This window comes from Empidonax traillii, unplaced genomic scaffold, assembly GCF_003031625.1.
Source record: "Empidonax traillii isolate 1590-97213 ecotype Southwest subspecies unplaced genomic scaffold, ASM303162v1 scaffold142:size1213974, whole genome shotgun sequence".
Taxonomy (NCBI): domain Eukaryota; kingdom Metazoa; phylum Chordata; class Aves; order Passeriformes; family Tyrannidae; genus Empidonax; species Empidonax traillii.
Window position 1 is genome coordinate 577276 of NW_020955335.1, and position 16056 is coordinate 593331.

Sequence of the window (16056 nt, forward strand, 5' to 3'; positions counted from 1 at the left end):
AGCAAATTCCCCTCTAGTTACATGGCCATCACAGCTGTCTTTGAGTTGCAGGAAGACTTTGATTCCCTAAATCCTATAAAGTGGATTTAGGTCCCGGTTTCCCCTTTATTGATTAAAAAGTTAAATTTAATTGCTTACGCAGTGGTTTTTTTTTTCTATTTTACACATTTTATCAGTGAAATACAGGCCGGCATCTTTGACTTCAAACAGTTCCATTTACATAATCAGCACGTTTACCATTTTCCCCTCACAGTTTGTGTATTGGTTGATCTTGCCTGCCTGCCATGTGATGTAACCACAACGGCCAACCAGTCCTTAGAGATAATTTACATTATTATTGTAGTATGGATTAGGCGTCGGTTGGAAGCGAGTCCGAGTCGATACGGAGTTTTTTTCCTGTGGCATCTTGAAAGAAATTATTTAACAGTCTGATACCCATTTGGAAATTCAAAGACATGACTAAAAATGCTTCTTGGCGAACTGAGGTTCATCAGTGAAACTCAGTAATTAGCTTGACATCCAAAATGTAGGACAGAGGTAAGCGAGGAGTGGAGTAGGAACGTGGACTGTGTCTGGTCAGCTCGAATTGATGCTGGTGTATTGGATCAGAGTTTGGGCCTCCTCCTGTGGAAAGTGATGCCAAGGGTGCCCCTGTCAAATGGCTGCTGGCCCTGGCACTCATAACCCCCTGAGAGAAGAGCGTGGATGTTGTAGGGACAGATATTTAGTGTTCTTGTAAAGGTGTTTTTCTCCTTCAGCTGGCAAACACATACGTAAAAGCAGACTGGAAGAAAATGAACTCTCCTGCCTGCCCAACCAATTCATTGTCTGGGGCTTGAATTCCCTGAAGAGAGGAAAAATGAATGCTTCTACCAGAAATAGCAGCTGTTCTTCCTCCTCCCTGGGGCAAAGGACGTGCATGGTGATCAGTAAAGCCCCCCTATTTTGTATCAGTGTGATTGGCACCCGGTGACTTGTTCTGATGGTCCAGCTGTTGGATGCTGTAATCCCTCTTGGGCTGGTGACATATGCTGTTGTTGCTGCTGTGCTCCATTTATCTATGGACTTGGTGCTGGGTTAATATTCTAATGTAGCTTGTATAAGCAGTTTCACTGTACTTGCATGATTTTGGGAGGTTTTTTTAGGGTGACTGTAAAAAGGTGTTTTCAAGCTTCGCCAAAGTTTCGATGGGGAAAATCTGTTTGCTCATAAATAATGAATGTAAAAAGCCCTACAGAGTTGTTATGGATGAGTTTATTCACATATGAAACTTGAGAAGGGCTTCAGTGCAGCCTTAATCTAAGGAAGAGTTTATGAAATGTTCAGATTAGTTGGTATTTAAAAAAAAAAATCAAGTAGTTTCTATAATAAGTGTCTTTGACATAGTGTTCTTCAGCCATTACATGTGAAATGAAATAAATCATTTGAAAAGATTAAGGTCTTTTGCAATACCCAAGACTCTGAACTTTGCAGTCAGAAAGCTGTGCGGACTTGTTTTTCCGAGGCTTTGCAGCACCTAATAAATGTGAAGAATCTTTCTGTGAGGGCTGATGCAAAACATCCTTATTTCTACTTACACAAATGTCTGACTGAGGCTGATTTATTCCTGAGACTCACTGTTTGAATACGCTGCGTTACAGCAGGCACTTGTGTGCTCCCAGCGTTCTGGCAGAGCCTCTGCTTGGGCTGGACTGGCAGAAGGTGGCTCTCAGTCCTGTTTCGTTGCAGTCCTGTCAGGACTTGGGGCTGCAGCGGCGGGAATGAAAATACACAGATCTGTGTGGACTAAGAAAGAGAGTCCATCTCTAATTATGAGTCAAAATACCATAAGGTAAACTTTTCTCCCTTGTTCTTGGGCAAGGAGGAAGAGCTAAGTATATCCAGTTAATTAATGTTAGTGTAACTGAAACCCTAGGAGGACAATCATTATTAGTGCAGATCTACTCATCACAGAGAAGAGTAATGCAGTTCAAGTTGTTACACACACACAAACCCCACCTTGTACACTTTTCCTGGTGTTAATGCCTTGAAGACACGGGAATATGTAGAAGTCCATATTTATGGACTATTTTCTTCTCTTGTTTTACTGCAAAGTTTGATGCGAGGCTGTCTGGACACACGGTGGGAAAGCTGCTGCTTTCATAGTCCGGTGGACACTGATGGCACGTGGAGATAAATAAGGCTGTGGTGTGGACATGGTGTGTGATCAAACATCCGTCACTATCAGGGCAAAATTCTTTGGGCAGCAACTGTTGTAACCAGGCAAATTTAGATAAATGGAAACACTGAATGAGTAATCATTAATAATGTATTTTTTGCACGTGTAAAAACGAATGTGGAAAAGTGTTTAGTTGCTTAGTTTGCCTGTCAGGATTGTTTTATTGGTTTAAGTCAGAATATGTGGGAGAATGGGAATATGGTACAGTGAAGGGGTTTGAGAAGAGTGATGGAACAACAAACCTAACTGGCCTTTAAGTAGAAGAACCTACAACAACAGTGTCTACATTACCCTATAGTGACTAAGCTCAGAGGTCCTGAAGGTATTTTCCTCTCCTTTTTTCTTAAGACAGCAAAGTAGAAACAGTTTAAATGTAGCCAACCGGTTTTAATGTAAGAGGGTATTTTAAAAACACATCCTGGGAGCAGTAAGTATATTGTTTGAAGAAATCTAAATTTCTTTTTTTTTTGTTTTAAAAAGGCCTGAAGTCTGTGCAGATTATTAGCCTTATACATGCTTTCTGTTCATTCTTTTTGGGAGCCACTTTCTGTGTCTGCAACAGTATCAAGATGAGATGTAAACTGAAAATCTTTCTGCGTCATCTGAGAAGGCATACAAGTCATTTAAGGTTAATTTTCAAAGATGATGAATATCTTGAATTTCTCAACGTCAGATAGGAAAGACTGTAAATGTTTTAAGCATGTAATGAATATGGATTGCATTTTCTTAGCTCCCTTTTCTTCATTGATTTTTGCCATCTGACCAGTCATTTCTCTTTGTGTATGTAAAATATATGGCTTACTGTTAAAAGGATCTCAAATCAGATTTGCTTTATTTACTTCAGAATATTCTGAGTAAAGTTTATTATGGCAATCATAAGAAAGGAATAGACATTTATAATAGAAGAGTGTTTCCAAGTGGCTTGATTGAATTAAAGAATGCCCAGTGGAATTAAAACTCAATTAAGAGCTGTTACGTCAGTATCCTTAGAGGGAAAGCCAATTTTTCTTATTCCGCAGAACTACCAGTCTGGTATTTCTACAGCTGAGCGTTGTCAACCATTGAGGGTGCAGACAGATTTCCTGATGCTGCAGTTGGTGGGTGGTTACACCAACTTTGCTGTGAACTTTGTAGTTCTTTAAACCTGGGGAGAAGACCAGGAGGTGGATTTCCTTCTGGCAGAGGCCGGGTATCCCACTCCATTTCTCAAGAAAGCTCTTTCTGTAGCGGTTTATTGTTTTCTTCTGGTGATACTGAATCTCCATGTACTGGTTAATGAACCAGCTGGGACATGTTAATGAGCTGGTTTGTATGGAAACAGCTTACTCATATAAAAGCAGCAAAACTGAAAGCCATTTGAGCTCTGTGGTTCAGGGTTATTAGCTAAGTGTTTTCTTTGCCCCATTCCCCAAAGTCACTCCTCATTCTGTCTGCCTGGACTGCTGTCAGGGGTTTTGGAGTAATTAGATTACCAGGTTTTAGTGTTCTGTCCATTTTCCTGTCATCATCTGCTCTTCAAAACTATCCGTGTTCTCCATCATGACCTCCAAGGCACTGGAAGTGTCTCCTGTGGGAAGTGTCTCCTGTGCTCCTGAGCATCAAAACACTGATTGACTCCAAAACGTGAACCAAGTGGGATCATCAGAATACAAACATCTCATAGCATGTATATATATATGTCTGTGCATGTGTGTATAAATATCCTTGACATCAGTTACGCACATTGTGCACATTCAAACATATATTCTTTTCCTTTTATTAAATAATTTATGATTTTCCTTAATCGGATGTGCCTTAAAATGTGAATGAGGAAGGGATATTTGTCTTGGTTTATCTTTTGACCCGTGCAGCCATAGCTGAGGTTGAGCAGGTGTTGGAAGGTTCCGTCGATAGTATCTCCTTTCAGTAACACCTCTCAGGATCTTGGGCTCACCCTCTCCTTTGATTAAACACTGGGGCAGCAGCATCTTCTGCCAGCATTTAGTAAGTTGAGAGATTTCAGGTGCTATCATGATGAACCTAAATATGACCTAAATTGAACTGAAAGCAGCTTGGGGCAGTAACGGCTTTTTATCTTCTTGAATCGTGTTTGAAGTTGTGATTGTTCTTTGAGGCATATTTAAATTAATAACCACTGCATTTTCTTGACAATACTGGTAGAGATAATGTGTGATTTCCATTATTCTGGCCTGGTTTTCCATCATTTTGCAGTTACAGCGAGGGTGATAAATGAACATTGCCGAGAAATAATATTTTAAAACATTAGTTTTGCCATGTGGTGACACAGTGGTCCAAAGATGATTAGCAGGGGCTGATGTTTAATTTAAAACTATCTGAAAATTTGTACTTGACCTCTTTATATCAAGGTGAACTTGAGGCAGGCTTAGTTTATGCAGGTTTCCCAGGCAGTCATGACATTAGTGTAAGTGCTAGATTTATTTTGCAGGCTAAATGATCATTTCATATATTCGTTAGAACCACTCGGGGATACAAAAGAGAACTCTTTGCGGTTGAATTTTCATGCAAATATCTTTATTTGTAGTGCAAAACATTAGAAAAGATAGGTACTCTTGTGCAAATTACTGGCACTGTTTATAAATATCTCTGCAATTGAAAGCAGCAGAAGTGCCAGATGTGTAATTACATTAGCACAGATATTCTACAGAAAGCTGCTTCTGTGAAACAGAAACAAGCTTAATGTGAAAATCTTTGCTTTTGAGAGCATGCATGCTATGCACATCATTAACCTGTTAATTAAATCTATTAAGGGCTGCATTTTCTGAGCCCTTGTTAAATGATTAGTTATGTATAGGAACGTTTGTTTCTGAAAAACCTTCGGTTGCAAAGTGTGGGCTGACGTTGTGGAAGCAGATGCTTGTGTTTGGATGTCAAATTGTGTGCAGCATATGTGCATCTGGAACTGATACTTTTCCATGTCACCATCCTTTTACTTCAAAAATCAGAGTATGATGTCTTTTATGGCAACAGTGACCAGATTTCCAAGTTCAAAATTGTTCATCTCTGCTCAGCAAACAGCGCCAGCAGAAAACCTGAGTGCTGCCTGCCACATCTCTTAGTGGCTTTTGAAAGAAACATGGGGCTGTGCTTGCAAAGCCATTTCCAGGATAGATATTCTCAGCTGTTCCAGCATCTAAAAAGGAGGTGGTTTTATCCCTTGTGCTGAAGCTTGTGAAAATACAAGTAAAGGTGCATGTCTGTTAGGATTTCAGTGATAGCTGAAGACTGTTCAGAAATAAGTAACCACAATAAATTCAGGACAGCATGAGCAAAACACCTGCCACAAAAGTAAGTGTGAAGATCTACCGGTCTGGTAAGAGTGACCTCTAAGTGATTTTAGGGTGCAGTTTGGTGTTTGAACACTTCCATCTTTAAATTACTGGAACTGACGTTCTACTTTCAGCTTGCTTTATTTCAGCAGAGTAAGTACTGAAAAAAGCAACCCAAATCCCGTCCCTTCCCTTGAACCTGCCTGTTCCCACCCTGGATGGTGGGTTGGCACTGCAGGACTGGCTCCAGTGAAGGAATGACCCAGATTTATTGCCCAAACCGTGGTATTCTCCTCTCTGTTCATCCTTAGGGCGGCACTGGCTTTTGCTCCACAGAATCTGACACAGCTGGAATAGGAAAAAAACTAAATTAGAAAGTAAAACGAGTAGGAAATTGCTTTGAATGTTGTCATGCTTTGTTGCCCTGGTTCTGGGTTTTGCTGCTCTTGTTTGGGAGGTGGGTTTGAAGAGCAGCACTGCTGCTCTGGATGGGACGCAGCTGAGTGCCATGTCCTGCTCTCCAGCACCTAAATATGCCTAGTTTAAAATAAAATAAATTCAGAAGCACCATGGCATAATACAACCTCCTCATAAGATCCCTGCATCTCAGTCTGGCCTGATGTTCAGGTCTTAATTTGACCATATTTTGCTTTCACTTACCTGCATGTGCAGTCGTTTGGAGCGATGCCTGGCAAAATCTGCCTCCAGATGGGATGGAGATTTTTCTTTCTTCCCATGCTCATGCAGATATGATGTGCATACTTATATTTTGTAATTCTTGGCACAAGGTAGCCAAGATTTTTCTTATCTTAACACCTGCAAGCCTGAACGAGGTAATGTGATCATGTTCCCTGAGTGCAAACTGAAGTATTTCAGTTATTCTGCTCTTCTGGACCTCAGCGTCAGGAAGCAAAATTCATGATGTGACGGGAGTTTATTTCAATTAGAACATTAATATCTTTGTCCTTGCTTTCCTTTTACCTTAATTATTTGATTTCCCCTCATCCGAATCGAATTGTTGTGAATTGGTTGGTGTTTTGTTGTTGTTACTGTTGGTTTTTTGTTTAATTTTGTATGTGCTGTATGCCCGTCCTTCTTCCCTGAAGTGTAAACCACTTGCATGTTAAAGCCCTTGATCCTGAGTGTCTGGAAATCTGAACTCCTTGGCCCTCTTGGACAGATGAGCCACTGCTCGTTCCTCAGCCACTCCTCCTTCCAGCAGCTGGTGCTCCCAGTGTCTGTGAGAGGAGCAGGCTGATTTACTGCTGCAGAACACTTATCAGTCCACATTTTGGCATTGCTGCTCGTATGGTTTATTCCTCCACAGCTATTTACAAACAATGCACTGAATTATGCTTTTCCAAAACACTTCTTCCCTGGAATATGGAGTAGAGTGTCTAGAGTGAATGGGGATTTAATTATGAATAATTGAAAGGGGGATAATTAAAAATGGACTGTAAATAAAGGGAAAAGGCCCAGTAAAAGCAGTTTGTAGAGTTCTGCAATAACCTCTGTCCAGTTTTTATAAAATTGATTGCGCACATATTTAAAAATAGTACTTTTCACATGAATTAATTATGCTGTTGCCAGGGAATCATAATCATAGGTGTTCTCCATCTTTGCAGAAATACTAATTAGCAGCAGTAGGGCACCATGGGACTCCTGCCCATTGTATAGCTCTTCTGTAATGCTTATTATGAATAATGAGTGGCTGGCCCATCCAGTCGGGAAGGTATTTGTCTAGAAGCACATGGTGTCTGTAATTTATATTTTACCCATCTACCTTTTCTGTTCTAAGAGCTTTGGGCAGCCCCACTTCTGCTCCAGAGCAAGGGAGAGGGTCTGCCCCAACCGGGGCTCCCCAGAGGTGGAGAACATCCAAGGTCACAGGATATCTGTAGGTGTGGGCACATCAGCTCTGCAGGAGGATGAGGGACAGGGAATGTAATTCCACTGTTTAACCCCAGCCAGGAGTAGTGTGCAACTCTGGATTCTGATTCCTTTACCATGGCATATTGATTGCTGTAGGAGCTGGAAACATATGTTGGCTTCTGGGCTGTTGTGAGCTATAAAATATGTAAGCTGGGAATAGTTTGAAGCTGAGCAGAAAAATTATAGTTCTCCCTTAAAATGATGTCTGGAGGGGGATGCACCTATTTCTGTGATTATGTGCATGGGAAGTAAATTTGGATACTTCAGAAAGGTTTTGCAGGTGTGCAGATTGCTGTATTATTTTCACAACTTTTTCTCTGAAACAATTTATTTTGCTATTATTTCAATGAACAAACATAATTTAAGCTTCACGAAAGAGTAAGAAAATTAGAAACCGCAGTTCTCACGGTTTGGAAGAAGCACTGGGCTCTATCTTTGGTGTTTGCCAGGTAATGAATTATTGCAGAACTAAAATAAGAATTCTCTTTGTGTCTTGGAGCTGGAATAGCAAGCAGATGTTGAAGCACTGCCAGTGCTTCCCCCCAGCTGTCCCACCCGGGGCCTGTCTCAGAGCACTGAACCTTTGGCAAGGCTCGCTGGTGTTACTGCAGAAGGTTTAAGGACCTTCTGAATCTCCCAGTTCCTGGAGGAAAATAAGAAACATCCCCATTCACAAATATCTCAGGTTCCTTCTGCTTCCCTGCAAATGTCAGCATAGACCTGCTCCACTTCTTGCTTGACTGTGCTTGAAGGGATTTGAGCTTTCCTGTGGGGCAGGGAGAAGGTTTAACTAGAGGGGAGGCTGGGGATCAGAAGAAGGTGTTGCTGAGATGGGTGTCCAGCAGTGCCCGTGTTTTTCCCCTGGTCCCCACTGGTAAACTGGTGGTTTGTGTTACAGGAGATGCTGCATAACCTGTGTTGTGTTGATTCTGGGAAATAACAGTTCCTGTTGGGGATTATAAGCCCCAAAATGAGGGTGGAGTGACTGAAGAAACAATTCATTTTCTCTCAAGGTGATGTTTACAAACATCTCATAAAGGCTGTTATGTTTTAGAAGGAATTGGTTTTCATAGCTGTTTGAAAAGGCCAGAGTTTGATTTTAGCTCTCTGTAATCTAGTATTGAGGTGTTTTTAATCTCATATGCATTACTCATAGTTGTAATCTGTTGACAACGTCTATTTATTCTTTTTGTTTCTGTAGAATACATAAGTCTGGATAGATTATGGCCTCCTCTCCTAACACCCACTGCTATCAAGGCAAGAGATCTGTTCTCACAAACCCTCAAAATGTGTTGGATGAGTATTACAGAAATGTTTTGGAATGTGTGGGATTTTTTTTCTGGTTTTTTTTTTTCCTATTTTTTTTAACTGAGAATTGAAAGAAAAGGATATTTTTCCCTGGGCTGTCTCCAGGGTGTGGGCACATGATTGAGTAGCTCAGCTAATGCCGTTTACATTAGTGCTTAATATTGGGAAGTCCTGCCGTCCAGTGCCAAGGGGTTAGTAAATCACTGCATTTTCATAAACAGCACTGTTCATTACAGTCTGCTGCAGAATGTCTTTCTTGCTGAAGTGTGTCTTGAGTGTTACAGCAGGGGGATAATAAGGGAAAAACCTGAAATGTAAAAATTGGAAAAAACTGCTGTGTGGCTTTAAGTCACTAAACTTCACATTTATTCAGATCTAAAATAAGATGAATAACTAAGCTGCTGAATTGCTTGTTTGTGTAGGTCATGAAAGTTTAAAAAAGTGCAGCAAGTATTTAAAATTAATCCCAGGAATCAGAGGAATTTTATATGCCCTGTGTGACACGCTGCAAATAGAACAATAGTCTTTTGTAGAGAGTCTTTCATACAGATTATAGCACAAAGTGATTTAATGAATTGCTGTTAATAATAAATAGAAAAATAATCGAGGCAGTTAAGTATAGGCAGGGAAAAAAAGCCGTATTTTGGCTGAGATGTGGCAGTGGATGAAGGGCAAGGAGACAGGAGGGAGCGGGTGGTTCTGCCAACTACAGCGATACGACATTACTTTGTAATATAAAATATTGAGACATATCAGATCTGATGTCCTAGACTCTGTACAGACCTGGTCCCAAAGAGTTTAGCCTGCAAAAAAAAAAAAGATTTGACTGTAAGATCTTTGCCTGAATCTTTTGAGTTATTTTTCTTGACGTAATATTGAATGTCTTTGAATCCTGATCTTTAAGAGTTTGATTCATAATAAAGAAATGTGTGTCCAAGTCTCATAAAACATGCATAATTCTAATAAAATTACATTAAAATTACATAAGTCTCATAAAAAAAACTTCTCATAAAGCAACATGTTATTCTGAGGAAACATATTCAGTGGAACTTATTTTTTGCCTTCATTGCTAATAATCAAGATTAATTAGGTAGGTGTAGTGCCATCAGAAATAAAGCTCCCCTGTTCTCTGAGTCAGTTGTTAAAGCTGAGCTGGAACTTTGCATTTCCCATGACCATGCTCTGGTGGAAGGGTGCTGGAATGACATCCAGAGGGGTGATGTGATGTATCAAGCAGAAATATTCAGTTAAAGTGGACACTGCAGTGATCTCGTGGAGTTACATCACAGCTGGTGGAGTTACTCCTCGGTCAGGGATTAATGAAGTTGTATATCTCTCTTAATGATGGATAAGAATTAGGAGGTTCTGTTTAAAAACAAGTTGTTAAGGTCTAGAGCAATTGCTCCTAGATTTGATACATAAACTGGAAGAGAAGGTAAAAATGGGTAGAAAACAGGACCATTCCAGTTGTTTGTCCATTAAATTTTCCACTAGTCCTTCACTGTTTTATGTATCAAATGTGAACATATCTATTACCTGATATAAATGGCTAACACAATATTCTGTTTTACTGATTGCTGATCTTGTCCTAAGTTTGAAAACCAGTACATAGCATCAGGGCCAGAATCATTGTGGAAGATGCTGGCTGTTGAATGAATTCCCCAGTGGTAGGATGGTTAGGATTAAACTAAATGTCACAATAACCAGAGCATAATTATTCTAGCGAGCCTTATTAAGCAATAACATACTTACTAAACAGATCTTATTGGGATCCCTCATCTAATTTTGATGTGTATTGGTGTTTTATTTTGTCTGTGAGATGTAATTATTGTCTGTACACCCTGCTTGCCTTATGTGTGTGTGACCTGTGGCAGAGAGCAGATGTCACTGCACCCTTTCAGACATAATTATGGTGTAGCTGTAGGTAGGTCTTGCAGGCAGGAAAAGCAGATGAGTGTGCAGTGCATCAAATAAACTACAATTGCTGTGTTATTGCATGTTTTGAAAGGGATTAGAGAAGCTGTGTGGGATGATAGTACAGTACTCCTTCTGGCTGATAAAGGATGGCAAACAGAACAATGTGTAGTTTTTCTTTAATAGATTGTCTTGATTTATTAATCCCTTTCATGTCTTTACTTGTAGTGTTATAGATGTTCTGTAAGAAACAGTGGGATGTCTTTGTTCTCAGTTTTCTGTAAACAAAGACACCCCACTGTCTGCTACAATTTTTGTGCAAGCCAAGCAAGTTTTGTTTGACTTCTCACTTTTGGAAATGGTGATTTGGTTGACCTTCTCTTTGGTTTGGTTGACTAATGGATTTATTTGTGCTGTTGCATGTCCCTTGGTACTTTGCATATCTTGGTGGTATTTATTAGGGAAAAGCTTTTTTTCGGCATCCTGTTGGACAAGGCTTTGCTTTCATTTAGATGCTCCTACACGGAGTAATTCAGGTCAGAAGGGACCACAGGAGGTTGTCTGGTTGAACCTCCTGCACAGAGCAGGTTCAGCATCAAATTCACGCCAGGCTTTGTTCAGTCAGATCTTGAAAACCTCCACTGATGAGATTGTGCAGTCTCTCGGGGCCGCCTCTTCCCAGGGTTATCCTCACAGTGATGAAACTTTTCCTTGCATCCAGCTTTCAGTCTCCTTGTTTCCATGTACATCCACAGTCTCTTTCTCCCATCTGTGTCCTGCTGTGATGAGTTCAAACACCCATCCAGTATCTGATTAGGTTACAAAAGATAGGAAGCAGATGATCTATCCTTTATCTTCATCTTTTTGTACTTTCTACAGGCAGATCACTGTGAAATTTATTTCATTTTGTTTAGTTTCTGCTTAAATTACCAGTGGCTTCCCATTCTAGATGGGGGATTTGTAAAGCATGTTTCTGAAGTTCGGGCTTTTGATGCCTAAATTCCAGTGGGTATTTAATGTAGTTAATATTATTATTCACATTGTGCTGAGATGTTTCTTTTAATTGACTCAGATTTATTTTGGGAAAAGTGTAAATTTAACATGACCCTTCTAAAAAGAATTAAATTCTAATTACAAAGCAGGCTATTGACTAGGAAGTATTTACATCCTTTTCCTCATTTAACTCCTAAACAGGATATTTAACTAAGCAGTGAATGATTGTGGATAAGTTTACCGCCACGTCCTGAAGAGATCGTCAGGAAGTGAAAAAAATCTATAGTAATGGGTTTTTCATCTGATTTTTAACCTTATTTTTCATGCCTTTTTTTTTTTTTTTCCCCCCCCAATGCCAAGTGCTGGCTCTGTTTTTAGCATGTTTGCTTGCCAGAGAATAATTGCAAATTGTAGTATGTCCAAAGTCAGTGTAATTACTTACGAGTCCTTGCTTACTTTTTTTGGGTTTTTTTTTGGTAATTTGTCATTCTAAATTCACATCTGACATTAGGTGATGACCACTTCTTGCTTCTGGCTTCTGCTGCTTATCTCTCCATCCTGTTAATGTGAGTGGTGGTAAATCTGCAGCTGTTCCATAGACCAGTTCATGAGCAGCACCCAGAAATGTATAAAAAGCTGCAGAAGAGACCCATTCTGTGCAGTAGGGGGAGAGGAGTGGTAGGTTTGATGAGTGAGATTTGGCCAGTCCTCTGCCACAGCTGCCTTGTATTACTCCATCTGGGGGTTTAATGCTATTTTTAATGCAATTTTCTGTCCTAAGAAAGAGGTAGTAAATCCTTGATTGGTATAATGTGTTTCAAGGTCCCACTGATGAGCAAAATACTGTTCTGAAGCAAAACATATTCTTGAATTTTTGCTTTAAAGTGGTGAAAACCATGCTTTTCCTGCCCTGAAATTGCCACATCTCCAAAAACTAAACTGCCTTTGCAGAGAAGTAAATAGGCTCATGATACAATTAGGATGCTTAATCTTTGTGGTAGTTGCTTTTCTCTGCTGATAAAAAGCCACCTACTACCTGAGGTTTGAATTTTGACTATTATTTTTTTAGGAGATGATGGTTTATACGTAATCTGAGGTCTGATTTTGACTCTTGGTGACGTTAGGATAAGAATATTCTGTTGGATCAAGGTGAAGTATCAAGGACGAACGTTTAAATCGTCAGTGGATCTTTTCCTGTAACTGAACTTCAAAAGCATATTTGAAGATTAAATTTTTTTTTTTTTTAAATAGTCAGTTTTTAAGCACATGAAGTTCTGTTAAAAGCCTGTCCTTAGTGTAGGACAGCTCGTAGAGCACACCAGGGTGTGATGCTCCCTTTTCCCATTGAAGATGTGTGTCACAGCTGAGTCCTTACCTCAAGCTGATGGCTTTTGGTGCGAGACGGAGGCAGAAAAGGGTCAAAAATATTTTTCACGTATCCCAAAGGACTCAGCAAAAGCTGGAGCTGCCTAAACCCTGAGGGATCTGCGAACCCCTCTTGCCTCAGCCTGTCCATCAAGGCAGAAGGTGCCTGACCGAGGGCAGAGCTGCAGCCCTGGCCCGGAGGATGGGGCAGGAGGAGCTCCCGCAGGAGGGACATGGCAAGAGCAGTTCCTGCTTACTCTTCTTCCTCTCTGAATGGGGAAAAGAAGATCAGGCATTTCTATTTATTTATTTTCATTTCTCATTATGCAGTGTCAAGCCCCTGGCTCTGGAGGATCAACTCCTCTATTCATAGAGAAAGAACAATGGGATTGCCAAGAAAACCGCCATCGGCTGAATGAAATACCTGGGATTATAACTGCAGCTGTTATGGGACTGCTTTTGGGTTTTATGTGCATTTGGTTTTGTAGTGTGAGCATGTAACTGATTCCGGTAGTTTTAAAATCAATTTAAAAAAAAATTGACTGGAGTAGCATTGCTTAATATAAATCGACTCATTTGTTGCAAGTTCATTTTCTGCCTTGAAAAAATAGAAAAGATAAGGCACTTTCAGAGTATTTTCAAGCAAGAATTATGTATGCAGTGTTTGCACTGAGCAAAATGGCTCTTTTATGAGGTATTGGAAAGTTTTTAAACTTAGGAATGAGATGAGACCCCCTTGAGATGATCATCAAAATCCCTTTAATAGTTAAGATTCGGCCTGAGTGCTTCTCTCTACCTTTGCTCTTCAAGTTTGCCAGCAGTTTTGCACTTTATAGCCCTCATTATTTTTTTGGCTTGGTGGATTTTTATCGAATCATATTTTCATAGACAAATCTTTCTATTTAGCCTTGTCTGATGGCGTTCTCTTGCACATCCTCAAGTGAGATTCATACGGTTACACATGTAAGTTCACGTGCTCCAGAACTGAAAATTACATTGCTGGGTTTTAGTTTGGTTTAATTTCTCTTCCTGAATGACTGGTTTAACTGCCTCTTACAGTGCCACATACTGTAAGTGGAAATTACTTGCTCAGTGTACCCTGAGGGTGATTTGAAGTCCATGCACGTGAGGTGCCTTTTCTGCCGTCGGGCTCCACTCTAGGAGCAGCACCCTGTGGGACCCATCCTGCAGTACCATTCCAAGTCACTCCCTCCATTTCAAACTCCCATCAGGAATATACTGTTATTTTCTCATATTTAACCGCATCGTTTTATCCCTTCAGATGATGATTCAGCTGCTTCCCGGTGCAGTTTATTCCATTAACTAATTGCTCTATTAAGAGTGTTTTCTTCTTATCTAGCTCGACTTCCTTTTCCTATTAGCTCATTGTTCTTTTATGATCATTTTTATATTAATTTGTACAAGTAGAATTAAGTAGTCATATTTCCTGAGGCTTTGGGAGGAATTTTACTGCTACAGAAATGTACCTGGCTTGCCTTTAATTTGAAGTGTTGTGGGGCTCCTTCTTTTTCCCCCCAAGTTTCTCCAAGTGGTTTAGTGATGCAAGTACCCTGAGAGGAGGAATGTCTTGCAGCCTTTAGGAAGCAGTTAACCAATTTTGGGGGCCAGCTGGCAGTTATTTACTTTTTAATATATGGCAGAGTATGGTTTATATTTTATATACGGTTTATATTTTTTTACATGGTATAGGACAAGGGGGAATGGTTTTAAACTAAAAGAGGAGAGATTTAGGTGAGGTGTTAGGAAGAAATTCTCTACTGTGAGGTTGGCGAGGCACTGGCACAGATTGGCCACAGAAATTGTGGCTGCCCCATCCTTGGAAGTGTTGAAGGCCAGACCGGATGGGATTCTGAGCAACCTGGGATAGTGGAGGTTGTCCCTACCCGTGGCAGGGGTTTGGCGTGGGATGAGCTTTAACCCAAACCATTCTGTGATTGTGTGGTTCTCTGATCTGCTCTGGGGCATCAGGACAGATCCGTGGGAGGAGCACTGCATGGCATTTCTCAACACCCCCTCTCTTGCAGGTCACTGGGGCCGGTGCGTCGGGGACTGTGGCTCGGGGGGCCTCCGGAGCCGGGCCGTGTGGTGCACCCACGCCGAGGGCTGGACGACCTACCACGCCAACTGCGACCAGCAGCACAAACCCGAGAGCCAGAGGAGGTGCTTTAAGGTCTGCGACTGGCACCTGGAGCTGTTCGAGTGGGAGGTTTCGGGATGGGACAGGTGCGGGCTGGTCTCCGCCGCGGGAGCTGAGGCGGGAGCCGAGGCCTGTGTCACGGCGCAGCACGGGCTGCAGCGCCGGAGCGTGCGCTGCCTCCAGAGACTCAACAGGACCGTGGTCGCCAGCGAAATATGTGAGTATTTCACACCGCAGCCGCCGGCCGAGCAAGCCTGCCTGGTGCCCTGCCCGCGGGACTGCGTCGTGTCCGAGTTCTCCGGCTGGTCCGAGTGCGGCACGGACTGCGCCCGGAGTTTGCAGCACCGGACGCGGGCGGTCGTCGCTCCCCCTCTCTACGGCGGTGCCCCGTGCCCCAATCTCACGGAATCCAGAGCCTGTGCAGCTCCCTCCTGTCCCCTCGGGGAGGAGGAGCACACCTACAGCCTCCGCGTGGGCTCGTGGGGCGAATGCCGGCTGCCCCACCCTAAAGACCTCGAGCCGGCCGGGAGGAATATGCGGGATTTGGGTTCGGACTCTGGAGAGCGAAGCACGCCTGGACTTCACGGCTCCAAACGCCACCACCACGCCGGGGAGGTGGAGATCGGCTACCAAACCAGGCAGGTCAGGTGTGTAAGGAGCGATGGAAAACATGCGGCGCTCAGGTAAGGGGGCTTCGGCTTCTGGTTCATCCCCAGAGGATTTGTGGGGCAGAGCACTGGCTCGGCCTGGCAGCGCCACAGAGAATGAGCTTTACGTGGCAGTTTTTACGTGTTTTCTTTATGGACCTCTTCTCGATTTAATTGTCTTCTAGCATGTGCTGAAGGTTTTGCATTCTTCTACGATTTGTGACTGTTTAATCC

General features: G+C 41.8%; 1 protein-coding gene across 4 annotated transcripts in view; it reads left to right on the forward strand.

Moving 5' to 3' along the window:
- The window catches only part of THSD7B (thrombospondin type 1 domain containing 7B), a 306100-nt gene that overhangs the window by 89322 nt on the left and 200722 nt on the right, over positions 1-16056 (forward strand). For all 4 annotated transcript variants that reach the window (XM_027884317.1, XM_027884316.1, XM_027884318.1 and 1 more), the window contains one exon: positions 15063-15858. In XM_027884317.1, coding sequence (XP_027740118.1) covers positions 15063-15858 — 796 coding nt within the window. The remainder of the gene's footprint in view (positions 1-15062; positions 15859-16056) is intronic.